The sequence below is a fragment of the Panthera tigris genome, chromosome E3 (genome assembly GCF_018350195.1).
Source record: "Panthera tigris isolate Pti1 chromosome E3, P.tigris_Pti1_mat1.1, whole genome shotgun sequence".
Classification (NCBI taxonomy): Eukaryota; Metazoa; Chordata; class Mammalia; order Carnivora; family Felidae; genus Panthera; species Panthera tigris.
The window spans coordinates 782,544-796,123 of NC_056675.1; the positions used below are offsets into that span (position 1 = coordinate 782,544).

Consider the following 13,580-nt stretch of genomic DNA (forward strand, 5'->3'; position numbering starts at 1 on the left):
CATTGACAGGACCCCGTGTGCACCTCTAGTTACTGGGCTTTGTGGGTGAACACATTCCCACGGCGTCTTGGTGGGCGACCCTTGGCGGCACGGACGACAGAGAGCCTCCCTGCGGGGCCCCGGTAGGAGGTGGGCTTCTGGGCCTGGACGCGCACCACCTCAGCAGCTTCTCCTGCGGGCCGCCCCTGGCCGTCCAGGACCGCCCTTTTGTAAGGGGCCTTCTCACATACAGGACGGGGGCGCTGTGCCACACCTCTGGGCTGTGTTTTGGCCGCCTAAACAGCCCTGTCCCCAAGCAGTTTCTGGGGGCGTGCTGTTGGGGTCCTCACTGCCCTGGCCTTTTCTCTGGCACCTTTATCGGCTCCCCTGGATTCTTCTGGAAGTACGCCATTCCCTTCCCTTGATACGCTCGAAGCTGCACATCGTTTTCTGCACCCTCCAATTTTATCCATGTGGGCCCTGTGCACACCCCCCCCCCCCAATTTGTGTTTGTGACACGACACCTGTGCTCTTCTGTCCCTCCTGTCACTCCTGTGGCTCCACGTGGGGGACCAGACGATGAGTTCTAACTTTGCACCTTCCTGTCTCTGGCTCTTAGATCCCGTATCACTATTTTAGACCCCATATATCCTTCCGTCAGGATGGATATGAGTGTTAACAGCACGTCTTAATTCCCTTTCAGAGCCTGTATTTCCACAAGAAGGTTTGTTGCTATGCCGATATGTGGATGCTAAAATGGTTTTCCCAGACTCTCCTGCCTGGAGACATGTAGTGTTGGTGGCTTACCAACCACAGCTGCTTCTAAGCAAATACAATATCACAATATTTTGCATCATAATGTACAATTTCTACATAAAAATAGGAATTACTAAGACAAACTCTGAAGCCGTACATTTTTCAGTTCAGTTAACCTGTTCCATTAGCATGAAAATTTCATGTTCAACATTGTAATGGTTGTTGAGAAATTTGTCTGATTTTAGATGTCTTTTTTATAGTTTTGAGGAGATAGATACAGGTTTTATTTTTATTATTTTTATTTATTTATTTATTTATTTATTTATTTATTTATTTATTTATTATTCTTTTAACGTCTGTTTATTTTTGAGGGAGAGAGAGTGCCTGATGGTGAGCGGGGCAGGGGCAGAGGGGCAGGGAGACACAGAATCCGAAGCTGTGCTGACAGCTCAGAGCCCAACGTGGGGCTCGAACTCACGGACCGCGAGATCATGACCTGAGCTGAAGTCTGACCCTTAACTGAGCCACCCAGGCGCCCCTATTTATTTCTTTAGAGATGTGGGTTTTAAGTACTAAGTAGTTTTGAGAGCTTTCTCCTGCTACTGACAGCCGCTGGGAGTAAGTAGCATGTGTTAGACATCTTACCTGAACACCAGGGCACGTTTGTGTGTTCGTGCGTGCACTGCTGTGGAAGAAGGTCTCTTTGGGATTTGACTTGAAACTTCTAAATTTCCATGTTAAGGTGGGACAGGTCGCTGTGTTTACAGTATTGACTTGTCTGTGGGGTTGTGGGTCCCTCCACGTGTTTATCGCACGCGTTTACTTTAAGCGTGTGCGACTGGGGACGCCTGACTTCCTTCCTCCTCCCGATTTCCCAGCAGGCTTGAGGAAGAGCCGCACCTCCTTTCCATGGTTAAGCAGCTGGAACTGGAGCTGGGTCATCTGAGATCAGAATTGTCCACGTGGCAGCATTTGAGAACCAGTTGTGAGGAAGTCAGCACGATACACGGAAAGGCAAGTTGTAAAATGTTTTATCGTAGAAAATAAACACTATAGTTGAACTTTTATGTTCATGAACTTCAACTTTCTTTAGAACTTTCATTATATCTTAAGTTATTTACTTAGGTACGTGTTTATTTACTTTGAGAGAGCGTGCAGAGGAGGGGCAGAGAGGATCCCGAGCAGGCCCCATACAGTCAGTACAGTGCAGTGCAGAGCCCGATGCAAGGCTTCGTCCCACGAACCATGAATGAGATCAGAGTCTGAGCTGAAGTCAAGAGTCGGACGCTTAACCGCATGAGTCACCCTACATCTGAAGTTTTAAACCTTTAAGATAGCATTTAACATTTACCATAAAATAGTTAATATTCAGCTCTCCTGGAATTTCCTCTAGCACATTAGCACCTAGGTGTGCGTCTGTCCACACTTTGTGTGCAGATGGCCACGTGCCAATGTTGGTTTGGCGGCAGGCCATTTTGTACGTCTTTTCACCAGAGTAGATTCGCACGGCACTCCGATGCTTAGCTTCCTGTTGCCACATCTCCCGGTGATGTTTCAGGCCCCAGTTTCTTTATGCAAAAGAGGAAATCCAGACATTTATGCTGCATGAAAATGGAAAAAGAAACATTTGAATGGCAAAAGCTATCGTAAGTCAGAGTCGGACAGTAGATTGGGAAAAAGTGTCTGCGACACAGTTGATGAAATCATCTCTGCTCTGCAAAGAGCTCCTGGCATTGGCCACAGCAAAGACAGTGGGGACGTGGGCAAAGCACGTGAGCGGGTCACTCGTTTCCACTCCTCGGGTTTGCAGACGAAAGTGAACACCTGTCCTTCGGCCCTCAAAGTGGCCGCGAGAGGGAGGACAGACCCCCCCCCCCACCCCCCCCAGCACTGACTCGGGGAGACGGCTTCCTTGTGGCTGGTGGGACTGGGTCCCTCCGCCCTCGTAGGGGAGATCTTGAGGTATCAGCCGGTTACACAGGTGCATCCTCCGAACCTGGCAGCGGCCCGCTTGGGGCCCCCGGCAGCAATGAGAGCGACAGGCAGACGGAAGCGCGGAGGCCGTGAGGAGCCTTGCAGGGTCGGTGCTGGAGGGCTCGCGGGGCTGGAGGCCGTGGCACACCTGTGGCCTGTGAACGAGGGCCGCCGTTCACGCGGGAGCAGGGCGTCCCTAGTGCGGAGCGCTGCGGAGCTGTGCGAGGGGCCGGGTGGGCCTCCCGGCCTCGCTGTGGGACTCCGTGCTTTCTCCTGTGCATCCGTCCGTGCCGCGTCCGTCACGGAGCCAGGGCGGGCAGAGCGAGAGCACGGGGGCGTGGCTGGCACGTGGAAGGTCACACGTGTGTTGCTTACGTGACCGCTTCCTTACCGCGCCGAGGTTGCAGAGCGGCCGGACCCATGAGTCACTCCCCCGGCGATGCCTGCTGAGGGGCGCGTGCAGGGCGACCACGTGGAGGAGCCTCCCTTCCCTCGGCTCTCCTGTAACGCATTCCGACGCTTTTGGAGAGCTCCTCGAGTTTAACGTGAAGGGAGAAAGTTGTCACAGTCACGTTACGGGTTTTGGAGAAGGTCTGTGGTCCTTTCGAGGTGTTAAGGTGACAGAAGTGAAGCTTTTAGATGGTTCGGTTAAAACAGTAAGTTCACGTTCTGCTTACTAATGATTTCACCAGGTGGACGCCCAAGTCAGAGAAACTATCAAGCTCATGTTCTCCGATGAGCAAGGCGGTTCTCTGGAATGGCTGCTACAGAAACTGTCTTCCCGGCTCGTCAGCAAGGGTGATTTGCAGGGTTTGTTGCGGGACTTGGAGCTGCAGGTGCTGGAGAGCGTCACCCGCCACACTTCTGTGACACAGCGGGTCTCCGGCCCTGAGACCGCACCGTCTGCTGCGAATGAGGCCGGGGCTTCTGGGATAACGGAAGCGGTAAGTAGGCAATGGGAAACGTTTGGGGCGTGTATCGTGATGGAACTGATGACCTGGTTACCGAGCGGGCAGATCCCGAGGTCTTACCCGACGAGGGTCCCCCAGGGACGTGGTGGTGGTCGCAGAGGTGCTCGGCGCCGTGTGGGGTGCGGAGAGGGCGCCAGCTCGGCGGGCTGTGGCTGCTCTCGCTGCCGGTCAGCCGCTGCCTGGGGGCCTGGTCTCTGGAGCAGTGACTGTGTGTCGTGGCTGTGTGTGGGCCCCGGGTCAAGGGTGGTGCCGTCCCACCTCCACGTGGCGGCCCTGTGGTCTGGCGCGGGGCTGACCCTCCCCGTGCCTGTGAATTCTGCTGCAGTTAACTGAAGATGCCTTTCTAGTAAGACATCGGGCCTTCCTTTCTCTACCGACACCTGAGCCTTGTTTGGCCCCCACTAATGCACGTTGCCTCCGTCCAGCAAGCGCGTGTCCTTGTGAACAACGCCCTGAAGCTGTATTCCCAAGATAAGACCGGCATGGTGGACTTCGCCCTGGAGTCTGGTGGTGAGTAGACTGAACACGGTGGTCACCTGCTGGCGGGCTTGCAGACGCGGCCGCGGCCGCTGCTACCTGCCCCGACTCCGTGTGGCCCCGAACCTGCTAGGACTAGGTAGTCCCCGGTGCTCTTGATTTCGCGTGTGGTCAGGTTCTCCCACAGAACGCCGGTGTTTATGCTCACACGTCCATGGGCGTGAGCCCGTGTAACTGTGGGCATCAGCAAAGTCCCAATTTGGGGGGGCATTTGAGTAGCTTTTCGATTTTTCTAGCTACATCAGAGTTTACTGCCACAGAAATATTGCTCAAGTATTTACGATCTTTTGCGTTGTAAGGTGTGTTTTTTTTTAAGTAATGAAGTACGGTAACTGATACCAGAAAAGTGGTTTTTAACCGGTTTCCGAGAGCACTCGATACGTGAACACGTGTTGTTTAGGTGTCCAGTGAGCGATGTTTAAATGCCTGCTGCGTGTGAGGACTGTTCTGGGTCCCGGCCCTACGGGAGCTGTCACTCTGTAGGGGACACAGATGACAGACAGGAAGTAGCCAGTGGTACCTGTCCGTGAAAACGGCTGCTGAATACGTAGAGCGATGGGGATGCTGTTCTGGTTCCGCAAAGAAATCAAGGAGAAAATTGTGGTCCGTTAAGTCGGGGAGGTGCTGCGTGCCCGCGTGCCCAGGCTCAGGGCCCAGGTGTATTTGGAGGAACAGAATTGCGGTTTAGTGGGGCGCCCGGTGGGCTCAGTTGGTAGATCGTGGGACTCTTGATCTCCAGGTCATGAGTTTAAGCCCTGCGTTGGGCTTCATGCTTCGTGAGGCCTACTTAAAAAAGTGGAATTAAATTCAAAAAATTAACCAAGAATTTAAGAGGACTGTGGTTTGGTGAAGTGGTTCGCACGCTTCCCGTCACCTGCCTCCTCGGGGACGTTCGGGACAGCGCCTGGATCAAACACAGAGCGTCTCTGTGAAGAAATGGGCCTATGTCCATGCCACACGAGACAGGTCGAGACTCCAGGTGACATGATGTCTGTTCGGGGAAGGTTTGGCCACCATGTGTGTAAGAGAAAATCTTAGTTTTCTGAGTTTTTAAAGTTTAGGAATTGCAGACCAAGGGTTAGCAGACCAACACTTTCTCTTAGGAGGTTCTTTTTTAGAGCGAGGGTGTGCACGTGTGGTCTGGGGCAGAGGGAGAGAGAGAGAATCTTCAACAGGCTTCACCCACACGGAGCCCGACACGGGGCTCAATCCCATCGCCCTGGGACGCTCAACCGACCGCGCCACCCGGGTGCCTGACACAGAGGGTCTTGCCACGCGGTGGCCAGTGCAAGCGTCGGGGAGCCCTGCCCGGCAGCAGGGACACGGTTTACCCTAACCCAGCCCTTGAGGAAACCCGAGCGACGCCCCTGGTCAGGAGCCTGGTCCCCGCTGGCCCCACTGCAGCCGCGGCCGTGACGCCGGCCGTCTGTGTCTCTGCGGCGGCGCCACGTGCTGGCCCGGAGCCTCTGTTGCCAGCAAAATCCTCCATGTTCTTCTGATGCTGAATGGGAGTCAGGAAGGCCATCGACTCTCCTGTGTGTGTATTTTGTTGAGAAGGACTGTTCTGGAATATCGTGATAAACACGTTTTTGAAATTCAGTGATCGGTGAAGAAACTATTTGCAATTCTGAGACCTCAAATGCTCTTCTAACCATTCGGCTGGGTCATTGTTTTCTTAGAAGCATAACTAATCCTTACAGATTTGTATGTCATTAATTTGGAATTTGGGCAGTTTTGATGAGGTTGAACTGAAGGTTCTGTCACTGCACAAGGCATTTGTCGACTCTATTTTTTACAGTGTCTGTACTTAAGGACGCTTTTTGTTTTCAGCGAGGATAGGATGTTTAAAGACACAATACAAAGGTTCAGAAATTCAAGTCTGTTGATGAGTGAGGTCAGAATCACTTTCTCTTCTTGTTTGAGTTCCCAGCGCCCAGGTCTGCCCCCCACAGTCAGGGGAAGCGCCCGCACATGCGCGCCTGTGTAGGTGTCCTGAGGGGTTTGATGGACAGCCACACTCGGGAGCCACGGCCTCTTAGGATGCAAGCTTCTCGGGAGCTGGTATTTGCATGTATGACGTTTTAATTTGTTGTTGTTCCCCACGCCAGCTCATGTGCCTTGCCAGCAGCATCCTGTCTGCCCTGTTTCCTGTTGAGGGGCAAACTGGACCTTTCTTTTTTTTTTTTTTTTTTTTTTTAACACTTCTTTTTCATGGAGATACAATTCACATAACCTAAGCTTCACCCTGTGAAAAGCGTCTGATGTGGCGGGTTCGTGCTCGCTGTGTCGTGCAGCCGTCTCGCTCCACCTGGACCTGGTAGCACACGCCCCGCCCCGCCCCCCGCCGTTCCCTGAGCAGCTGCTGATCGAGCGTGTCCCATCGCTGTGGCCTGTCCACAGTAGGCCCTCTGAGAGCAGACGCACCTGTCAGGCAGCTCTGGTGCCTTGTCGACTTGTCATTTATTTAGAAAGAGGAACAAAAGCTCGTTGAGAGTCGCCGTAGTGCAGACAGGGGGGGGCTTCCCTTGTGTCCCGAAGCGGCTGCAGACTCTGAATGCCCGGCTTGGCAGAAGAGGGAGCGAGCCTGGGGCCCATCATAGAGTAGACGGTTCCCTGTGGACACAGAGACCTGCCCGTGAGCCCCCGCGGCGGGGACGGGCCCCCCGTGACCGCTTTCCCGGCGGCCGGTGCAGACACCCAGGCAGCTCCGACGTCTGCTTTCAGGTGGAAGCATCCTGAGCACTCGCTGCTCGGAGACGTATGAGACCAAGACCGCACTGATCAGCCTCTTCGGGATCCCGCTCTGGTACTTCTCCCAGTCCCCCCGCGTCGTGATCCAGGTGAGCCGGCCGGCCCGGGGTCCGCGCACAGCCCCCGGCACCACCCCGATACCTCCGATCCCCTCGCCGTGCTCGCGTGCCCTCGTCCGCGAGTCTGTCCCCGCGGTCCCCGCAGAGGCGATGCTCCGCTGTGGCCATGCTCACGGCCGAGGGCCTTCCCTCGGGAGACAAGCTCGCGCTTTCTCGGTCTTTACAGAGGCAGAGCAGGTGGACACGGTCGCACCTCAAGGAAGGTGCCCCCGCGGGACTGAGCCCCGGGGGCCTGGGGGGCCCGTGCTCACACAGCATTTGCGGCTGCCTCTGTCCGGCGTGTCCGCGGGCTGCCCTCCGCACACGCTGCCGCTCCGCGCCCGTTTTACACGGTCCGTCCCAAAGACTCGGGGAGGAGTTTCAACTGTATGTTGGTTTCCCTCCAGTTCTGAGATGCTGCCTTGTGTTAATGACAGTTTTGAAGAAAGGTCAAACGCTTCCTTTTGTGGGAACTGTGCACAGGATAGCTGTCTTTCGCTTGGAAACACATCCAGTCTTAGAGAATTCGTGAATTCCTGTGAACATTAAGTATCGGTAAACTTAACATTTCGGAGCTCGGGTGCTGTCCCGGTAGCCTGGCTGTGGTCTGGTGCGCGGGACCGGCTTCCCTTCAGTCCTGAGCGCGTGTCGGGCGCCGCAGCCCGTCTGGCGGGGTGCCCATCGCTGCAGGCGGGTGGACCCCACGGCGGGTGCACACCCCCAGGCGCGGGGCGGACGGCCGCGTGCCCCTGCACCGGTTTGTGGGCGCTCCCGGGACCCCGGCAGGTGCTGCCTTGGCTGCAGGGTGGGGCCGTTTGCCATCATAACAGTTCAGAGGTCTTGATGTTCCTGTCGTCCCCCCGGTACCACACTGGCCCACGGCAGTCGTGCCCGCTCCGCCGACTGGATCGGTGGCACTCTGTGTTAGACGTGCGTGAGGAAGGGACTGCTCTGTGAGGAGCACTCACACGGGAACCTGGACGGGGAGGCTGCACGTGAGGCACTGGTGCCTGCAGACACAGGACCGGCTCCTACCTCCACAACCAAGGCAGGGCAGCCGAGAGGGTGTCCCCCAGCCCCCCAGGGCCCAGGCCCAGACCTTTTTGTAGAGGGCACAGCTAGGGCTCACTGAATGGTGCCACCCTCCAGGGTGCTGGGGAAGCTGTTCCCAGTGAGGGCACCCTCTGTGCACAGAGCTTAACCCTTGAGGTCCCAGTCCATTTGCACAGGGCAGGTACAGAGGATACATAAATCAGGAACGAGGGATCAACCAAAACTGAGTACAGGCGTGAGCAAATACACAGGTGTCGCTGTGTCTGTCCCTTCCCCTCCTGCTCCAGTTCACGAGCAGCTGCCTGCCAGGGACCCTGCCTCGTTCACTTGGTGCTTTCTGGCCAGCACAGTGCATGCACCAGGCCCCCCGTCACAGGCATGGTGGCTTCTGTCACAAAAATATCCCTATGCCTGTGTCGTTTTGTATTTTGCCAGTGTATCTTAGGGACAGCAGAGGGTAGCTGGGTCAGAGGGTAGATGCCGGGACGGCCTCTGCTGGATAGCACCAGGTTACGGAGGGGCACGTTCTAACCGGCGTGCGTTAGAGTCAACGCTGCCCCCGGTTCAATGACAGACACTGTCAAACCCGTGCGTTATTGTTGATCCTTTCGGTGAAAACGGGTAACCACCTGTCGTTTGAATTTGTATTTCTATTGTTATTACGTACCATGCAGCATCTTTTCATATGTTTGAGGACCATTTAAATTTACTTCTTTTAAAAAATGAGTTTGTCTTGTCTATTTTCATTTAAGGTGATGGTTACCTTAACTTTTATGAAACTCATTAACATACTGGAGATCGTCACCCTCTGGAGTTTAAGTTGCAAAGGCCTTTCCGCATTTTGCCTTTTGATTTTGCTTATGATGGCTGTTTACCGTGTAGAAGTTTGTTTATTACTACATCGGTATTACTAGTATCTTGTCGTTGCTGTGCGTTAAGTTTCAGATTGTCAGATATGTTCTTCAGGGCTCGTTCAACCTGCAGTTGACCCTCAACGACGGGTTTGAGCTGTGCGGGTCCACTTCTGCACTGTCCTCCCCCTCATGAGCTCTGTGGTGCTGCTTCTCTCTAGTTTATTTCATTGTAAGAGTACAGTGTATCGCCCATGCGGAAAGTGTGTGTTGCCCATGCAGCAAGCCCTCTGGCCGCCTGTAGGCTGTCAGTAAAGGTGCTGGGGAGCCAGAGATTATTCGTGGGGTCTTCACCGTGCAGGCAGCTAGTACCCCAGCCCCCGTGCCGTTCTGGGGTCACGTGTATTAAGTTTTTGGTTTTTGCCTTTTCCCTAGCCTGACATCTATCCAGGCAACTGCTGGGCATTCAGGGGCTCCCAGGGGTACCTCGTGGTGAGGCTGTCCATGGAGATCCACCCGACCACCTTCACTCTGGAGCACATACCAAAGACGCTGTCGCCCACAGGCAACATCACCAGCGCCCCCAAGGACTTCGCGGTCTATGTGAGTGAGCCTCGTCCCGGCTCTCCCCTCCCTTCAGTTCCGGAACCTCCCTCCGATGAGCCCAGAAAAGGCTGTCGACACAAGTCTGTGTCTCCGGCCCCTGTCCCCCCGTCAGTGCTCTGAGCAGGTTACATGCAGAGGGAGACGGTCCAGTCTACCTCAGGGAGGCCAGCGGGCGTGGACTGTGCTCGCTGCCCCCCGCTCTGTGGGAGTGCTGCCCTCAGGACCAGTCCCTCCAACCCGGAGAGTTCTGTGTCTAGAGAACGTTTGCCCGTTCGGCCATAAAGGCGGGCGTGACAACTATACGCTGCTGAACTTAGAGAAAACTCCCAAACACGAAAGTTGGGGAAAGAGCCCCCAGAATCCCAGCACCCAGAGAACTCATTGTTCATATCCTGGCGTTTTCTGCCCTGTCCACTTTTTTCCCTGTAAAAGATACAGCCGAGACGGCACAGTTTGTATCTTGTGATGGCGACAAACGCTTTGTGCGCATCTTTAAATACGTGAAACACCGTCACGTAGCGAGGCGCTCGCGTACCTTTCCACTTCTCCCGCGGTCGCCGCAGCTTCTGTGTTTGGGGCCGGCGGCCGTACCCGCGGTCCCCCTCCCCCCCCGCCCCCCGCAGACTGGACGCTCACAGTGGCACCACCGTGTACCTAGTGGCGGGGGCAGAAGGGGGCGTGAGCGTGCCCTGGCCAGTGCTTCGCCTCACTGAGCCCTCTGGTCCTAACCTCCACTAGCCTGGCCGGTAAAAACGGCCTACTTGGTCTACGTTTCTGTGTTTCACACGCATGTTTCCTCTTTTGTAGGTTCATTTTGTTTTTATTCATTTATCTTCCGGGAGTCTTAGTTTCCTTAAGCACATCTGAGCTTTTTCCACATAGAAACGCCTGTCACGCGTCCCTCTTACAGACACGCTTCCCAGTGTGCGTCCCGATGCTGCACGTAGCCACCTCTGCTCATCCTCTGTCTCTGCCCACGCTTCGCACGGAAGTCCTTTCCCGCTCTGACCCACCCTGACAGTCGCCTGTACTTCCCGCTGGCTGCTTTCTTGATGCGCCAAAATACAAACAAAAGTCACCCCTTAGCCACGTTGAGGTGCGGTTTGCTGGATCCGGCGCGTTCGCGAGGCTGTGCCGCTGCCGCGCCATCCTCACGGAACTCCGTCTTCCCAAACCGAGCCTCCGTCCCTGTTCCGCACTAGCTCCTGGCGCCCCGTCTGCCCTCGTGCGAGGCGGCCTCCCGCGGCTTCACGGCCTGCTGAGCCGCCGTCATTTTCCCGGGCTCATCCGATGCCCTGGGGCTCCGCTGTGGCGTGTGCAGCGCCGCGGGCCGGGCGGTCACAGAGGGGTGCCTGCGGTCCGTCCCTCCTCCCTTGCTAGCTTGCCGGTTCCAGCTGTGCTTTTCCCTGTCCACGTCCGAGAGGAACAGTACCTCCCTCGGGGGCCTGTCGTGAGCTGTGTGGTTGTGGAACGCCCAGCATTTCCCAGGTCTTCTGGAGAAGGCCTTATTCCTGCTTTAATCTTCCCAGATCGTGTAGAAGGAGAGCAGTCTTCGTTAACGCGGTGTCGTTTTTCCATTTGTTAACGACTGTGTGGCTTTGGTCTCAGGGACTAGAAAACGAACACCAGGAGGAAGGACGGCTCCTGGGACGGTTTACATACGATCAAGACGGGGAGTCCCTCCAGATGTTCCACGCGCCGGTAAGCACTTGCGTGGCTCGGCCCGGCCCGTAGCTTCCCGGGGCCCGACCCGCACTCCGCCTGCTCTCGGCTCAGCGGGACCCCGCCGGCCTCAGCAAAGCTGCCCGGTGGGGTCCGTGGGCATCAGCCTGAGCGAGTGGCCCTGAGCCTCCTGACTTTTCCCAGAGGAGCCTTCTTAGCGTATATTTGGTTCCACGTGCATGTGTCCCGCTGCTGAAGCCGAAGGTAAATCTGGGGCCCGCTAGGAGTCCCGTTTCTACCTGAGCTGCGTGTCCTAGGATACGTGACTTAGTTCATCCTCCAGCTTGACCGCTTACTCTCAAATATCACGGTCGGGAAAGTGATCAGGCTTGGGGTGTTAATGTGGATAATCGTGATTTCCTCCCCACCTTGTGATTCCAGAAAAGACCCGAGAGAGCTTTCCAGATAGTGGAACTTCGGATTTTCTCTAACTGGGGCCATCCGGAATACACGTGTCTGTATCGGTTCAGAGTCCACGGAGAACCCATCAAGTAAAGATCCTGCTGTCAGTTCTTGTACATCTTGTATATACTGGGACAGCCTGAGACACTGGAACCCTTTGTGAACCAGGGCACGTGGAGTAACAGGATACTGTCGCCCCTAAATAAACGCCACCGACTGCCACTGGGAGTGGACGCCCTGCTTGCTCTTCTGTCCACAGAAAACACTGCATGTCGAATGCGTAGTTTCACCGAGGTCTGCCAGCGACAGCCGACCTCTGTGGAGATTCCTTTGAATGTGTGGGTCACAAAGACACATGTGTTGTTTTGGGGATTTGTTTTTGAACGTGAAGCTCTTGATACTTGTATTTTCTTGACATCAGGAACAAAGCAAATGAAATTAAAAGGTCGAAGTGTTTGAAGCTTTGATATTTAACCTTTCACTGGCCCTTCTCAAGGACTTTCGGGGGCAGATCGATTTCATGTGTTTGATCCAGCACACGTTTCTTTCAGGGAAAAACCGCGTCACCAAGTTTCGGTTGTGAACTCCTTTTTTCCAGGGTAGGATTTTTCCCTTTATCCCGCACCAGGTGGGGAAATTCCTGCAATGTGTTTTTCTGCTTAGTCTGTTTTACTGTGGGCTGAAGGGGGGGGCGGGGGTCTCACATGAGAGGGGGTGGTCTGGATCTAAATGGACACATCAGTCGAGCTCTCAGGTCTCAAGGAGGCTCATCCCCCCGGGGGCTGCCCCCGAGTCTGCGCGGTGTCCGAGGGAGCCGGGACACCGGGACACCCAGGCTTGTGGGTGTCGTCCGCGTCTGGTTTGAATTTTGCTGCAGAGTGAACACTAACCTGCTCCCTGTCTTTCCGAGTCTGAAATTTTTCCTCCACTGACGGTTATCCAAGGGGATTGTTCAGGGTAGCAAATTCATGAAACCATAACATTTTGTGGTTATACTTTTTCTCACAGTGGCACTTTCTTCCCGCCCCCAGCCGGGATTTGCCTCTTACTATGGCTGTCGGCCGTTCTCAATTCCTTGAGACTCATTTTGTTTCTAGTTAATATTTAATATTTAGACTATTTTACTGAGCAGACTTTATAAATGAGATATCTGCAAGGCACTTAAAGTGTTACAGATGTTTTAAAAATTATTTAAGTTTTATTGGTTAAGACCGTTCTTTTGGTGTTCTCATAAATACTGTATTTTCAGAAAAAGAAAATGATGGTGCTGACTGGTTTTCTGAAGAGTTTTATGTATATTGCACAACAGTCCTCAGATACATAAAAACTACACAAAGTAGCATTTTTTTCACTCTTCTTAGAATTGGGACTAACTAATGCCTATGCAGTTAAGTCAGATAAAATGTATACAGATGTTTCATATATTACGGGATAAATCTATAAATCAAAATTTCCTATATAAAACTAAATTTGGGAGTTGGGTGGAAGTATTTTGAATATTTATTTTTAAAGATGCAAGATAGGACTTTGTGCGCGGTATTTTTGTAAATGCTTTTCAAAACACTTGTCTTTGGTAGTGCTGCTTTTGCTGCCACCAAATTGATAAGATGCTATTGAAATGTTTAAATAAAGAGTTTAAATTTTTAAAAGTGCATGTGATGTTTCGAATGCATAATAAATGGTGTCTTTTCTCAGTTTGCTCTGTTCCTGCCCGTGGGGTGTGGGGCGATGACGCTTGCGAGTTCTAGAGACGTCCCCTTGGGAAACGAGGTGAATTGTAGACAGGGTTGCCGGACAAGGAGAAAATCGGGGAAAAGAGGAGGTGGATCTCCTCCAAGGGACAGCTGCGTCATCAGGGCACCTGCTGCCAAAGACGGGTT

At 54.0% G+C, this 13,580-nt stretch overlaps 1 protein-coding gene across 14 annotated transcripts in view; it reads left to right on the top strand.

Annotated features, from left to right (window-relative positions):
* Nucleotides 1-13,349, top strand: part of SUN1 (Sad1 and UNC84 domain containing 1) — a 54,831-nt gene extending 41,482 nt beyond the window's left edge. For 13 of the 14 annotated variants that reach the window (XM_042970964.1, XM_042970972.1, XM_042970969.1 and 10 more), the window contains 7 exons: nucleotides 1,614-1,749; nucleotides 3,402-3,653; nucleotides 4,106-4,190; nucleotides 6,942-7,057; nucleotides 9,406-9,573; nucleotides 11,185-11,277; nucleotides 11,680-13,349. In XM_042970964.1, coding sequence (XP_042826898.1) covers nucleotides 1,614-1,749; nucleotides 3,402-3,653; nucleotides 4,106-4,190; nucleotides 6,942-7,057; nucleotides 9,406-9,573; nucleotides 11,185-11,277; nucleotides 11,680-11,793 — 964 coding nt within the window. In that variant the 3' untranslated portion in view covers nucleotides 11,794-13,349. The remainder of the gene's footprint in view (nucleotides 1-1,613; nucleotides 1,750-3,401; nucleotides 3,654-4,105; nucleotides 4,191-6,941; nucleotides 7,058-9,405; nucleotides 9,574-11,184; nucleotides 11,278-11,679) is intronic. The other variant, XM_042970968.1, reaches the window with a different exon arrangement.
* Nucleotides 13,350-13,580: the final 231 nt, after the last annotated feature.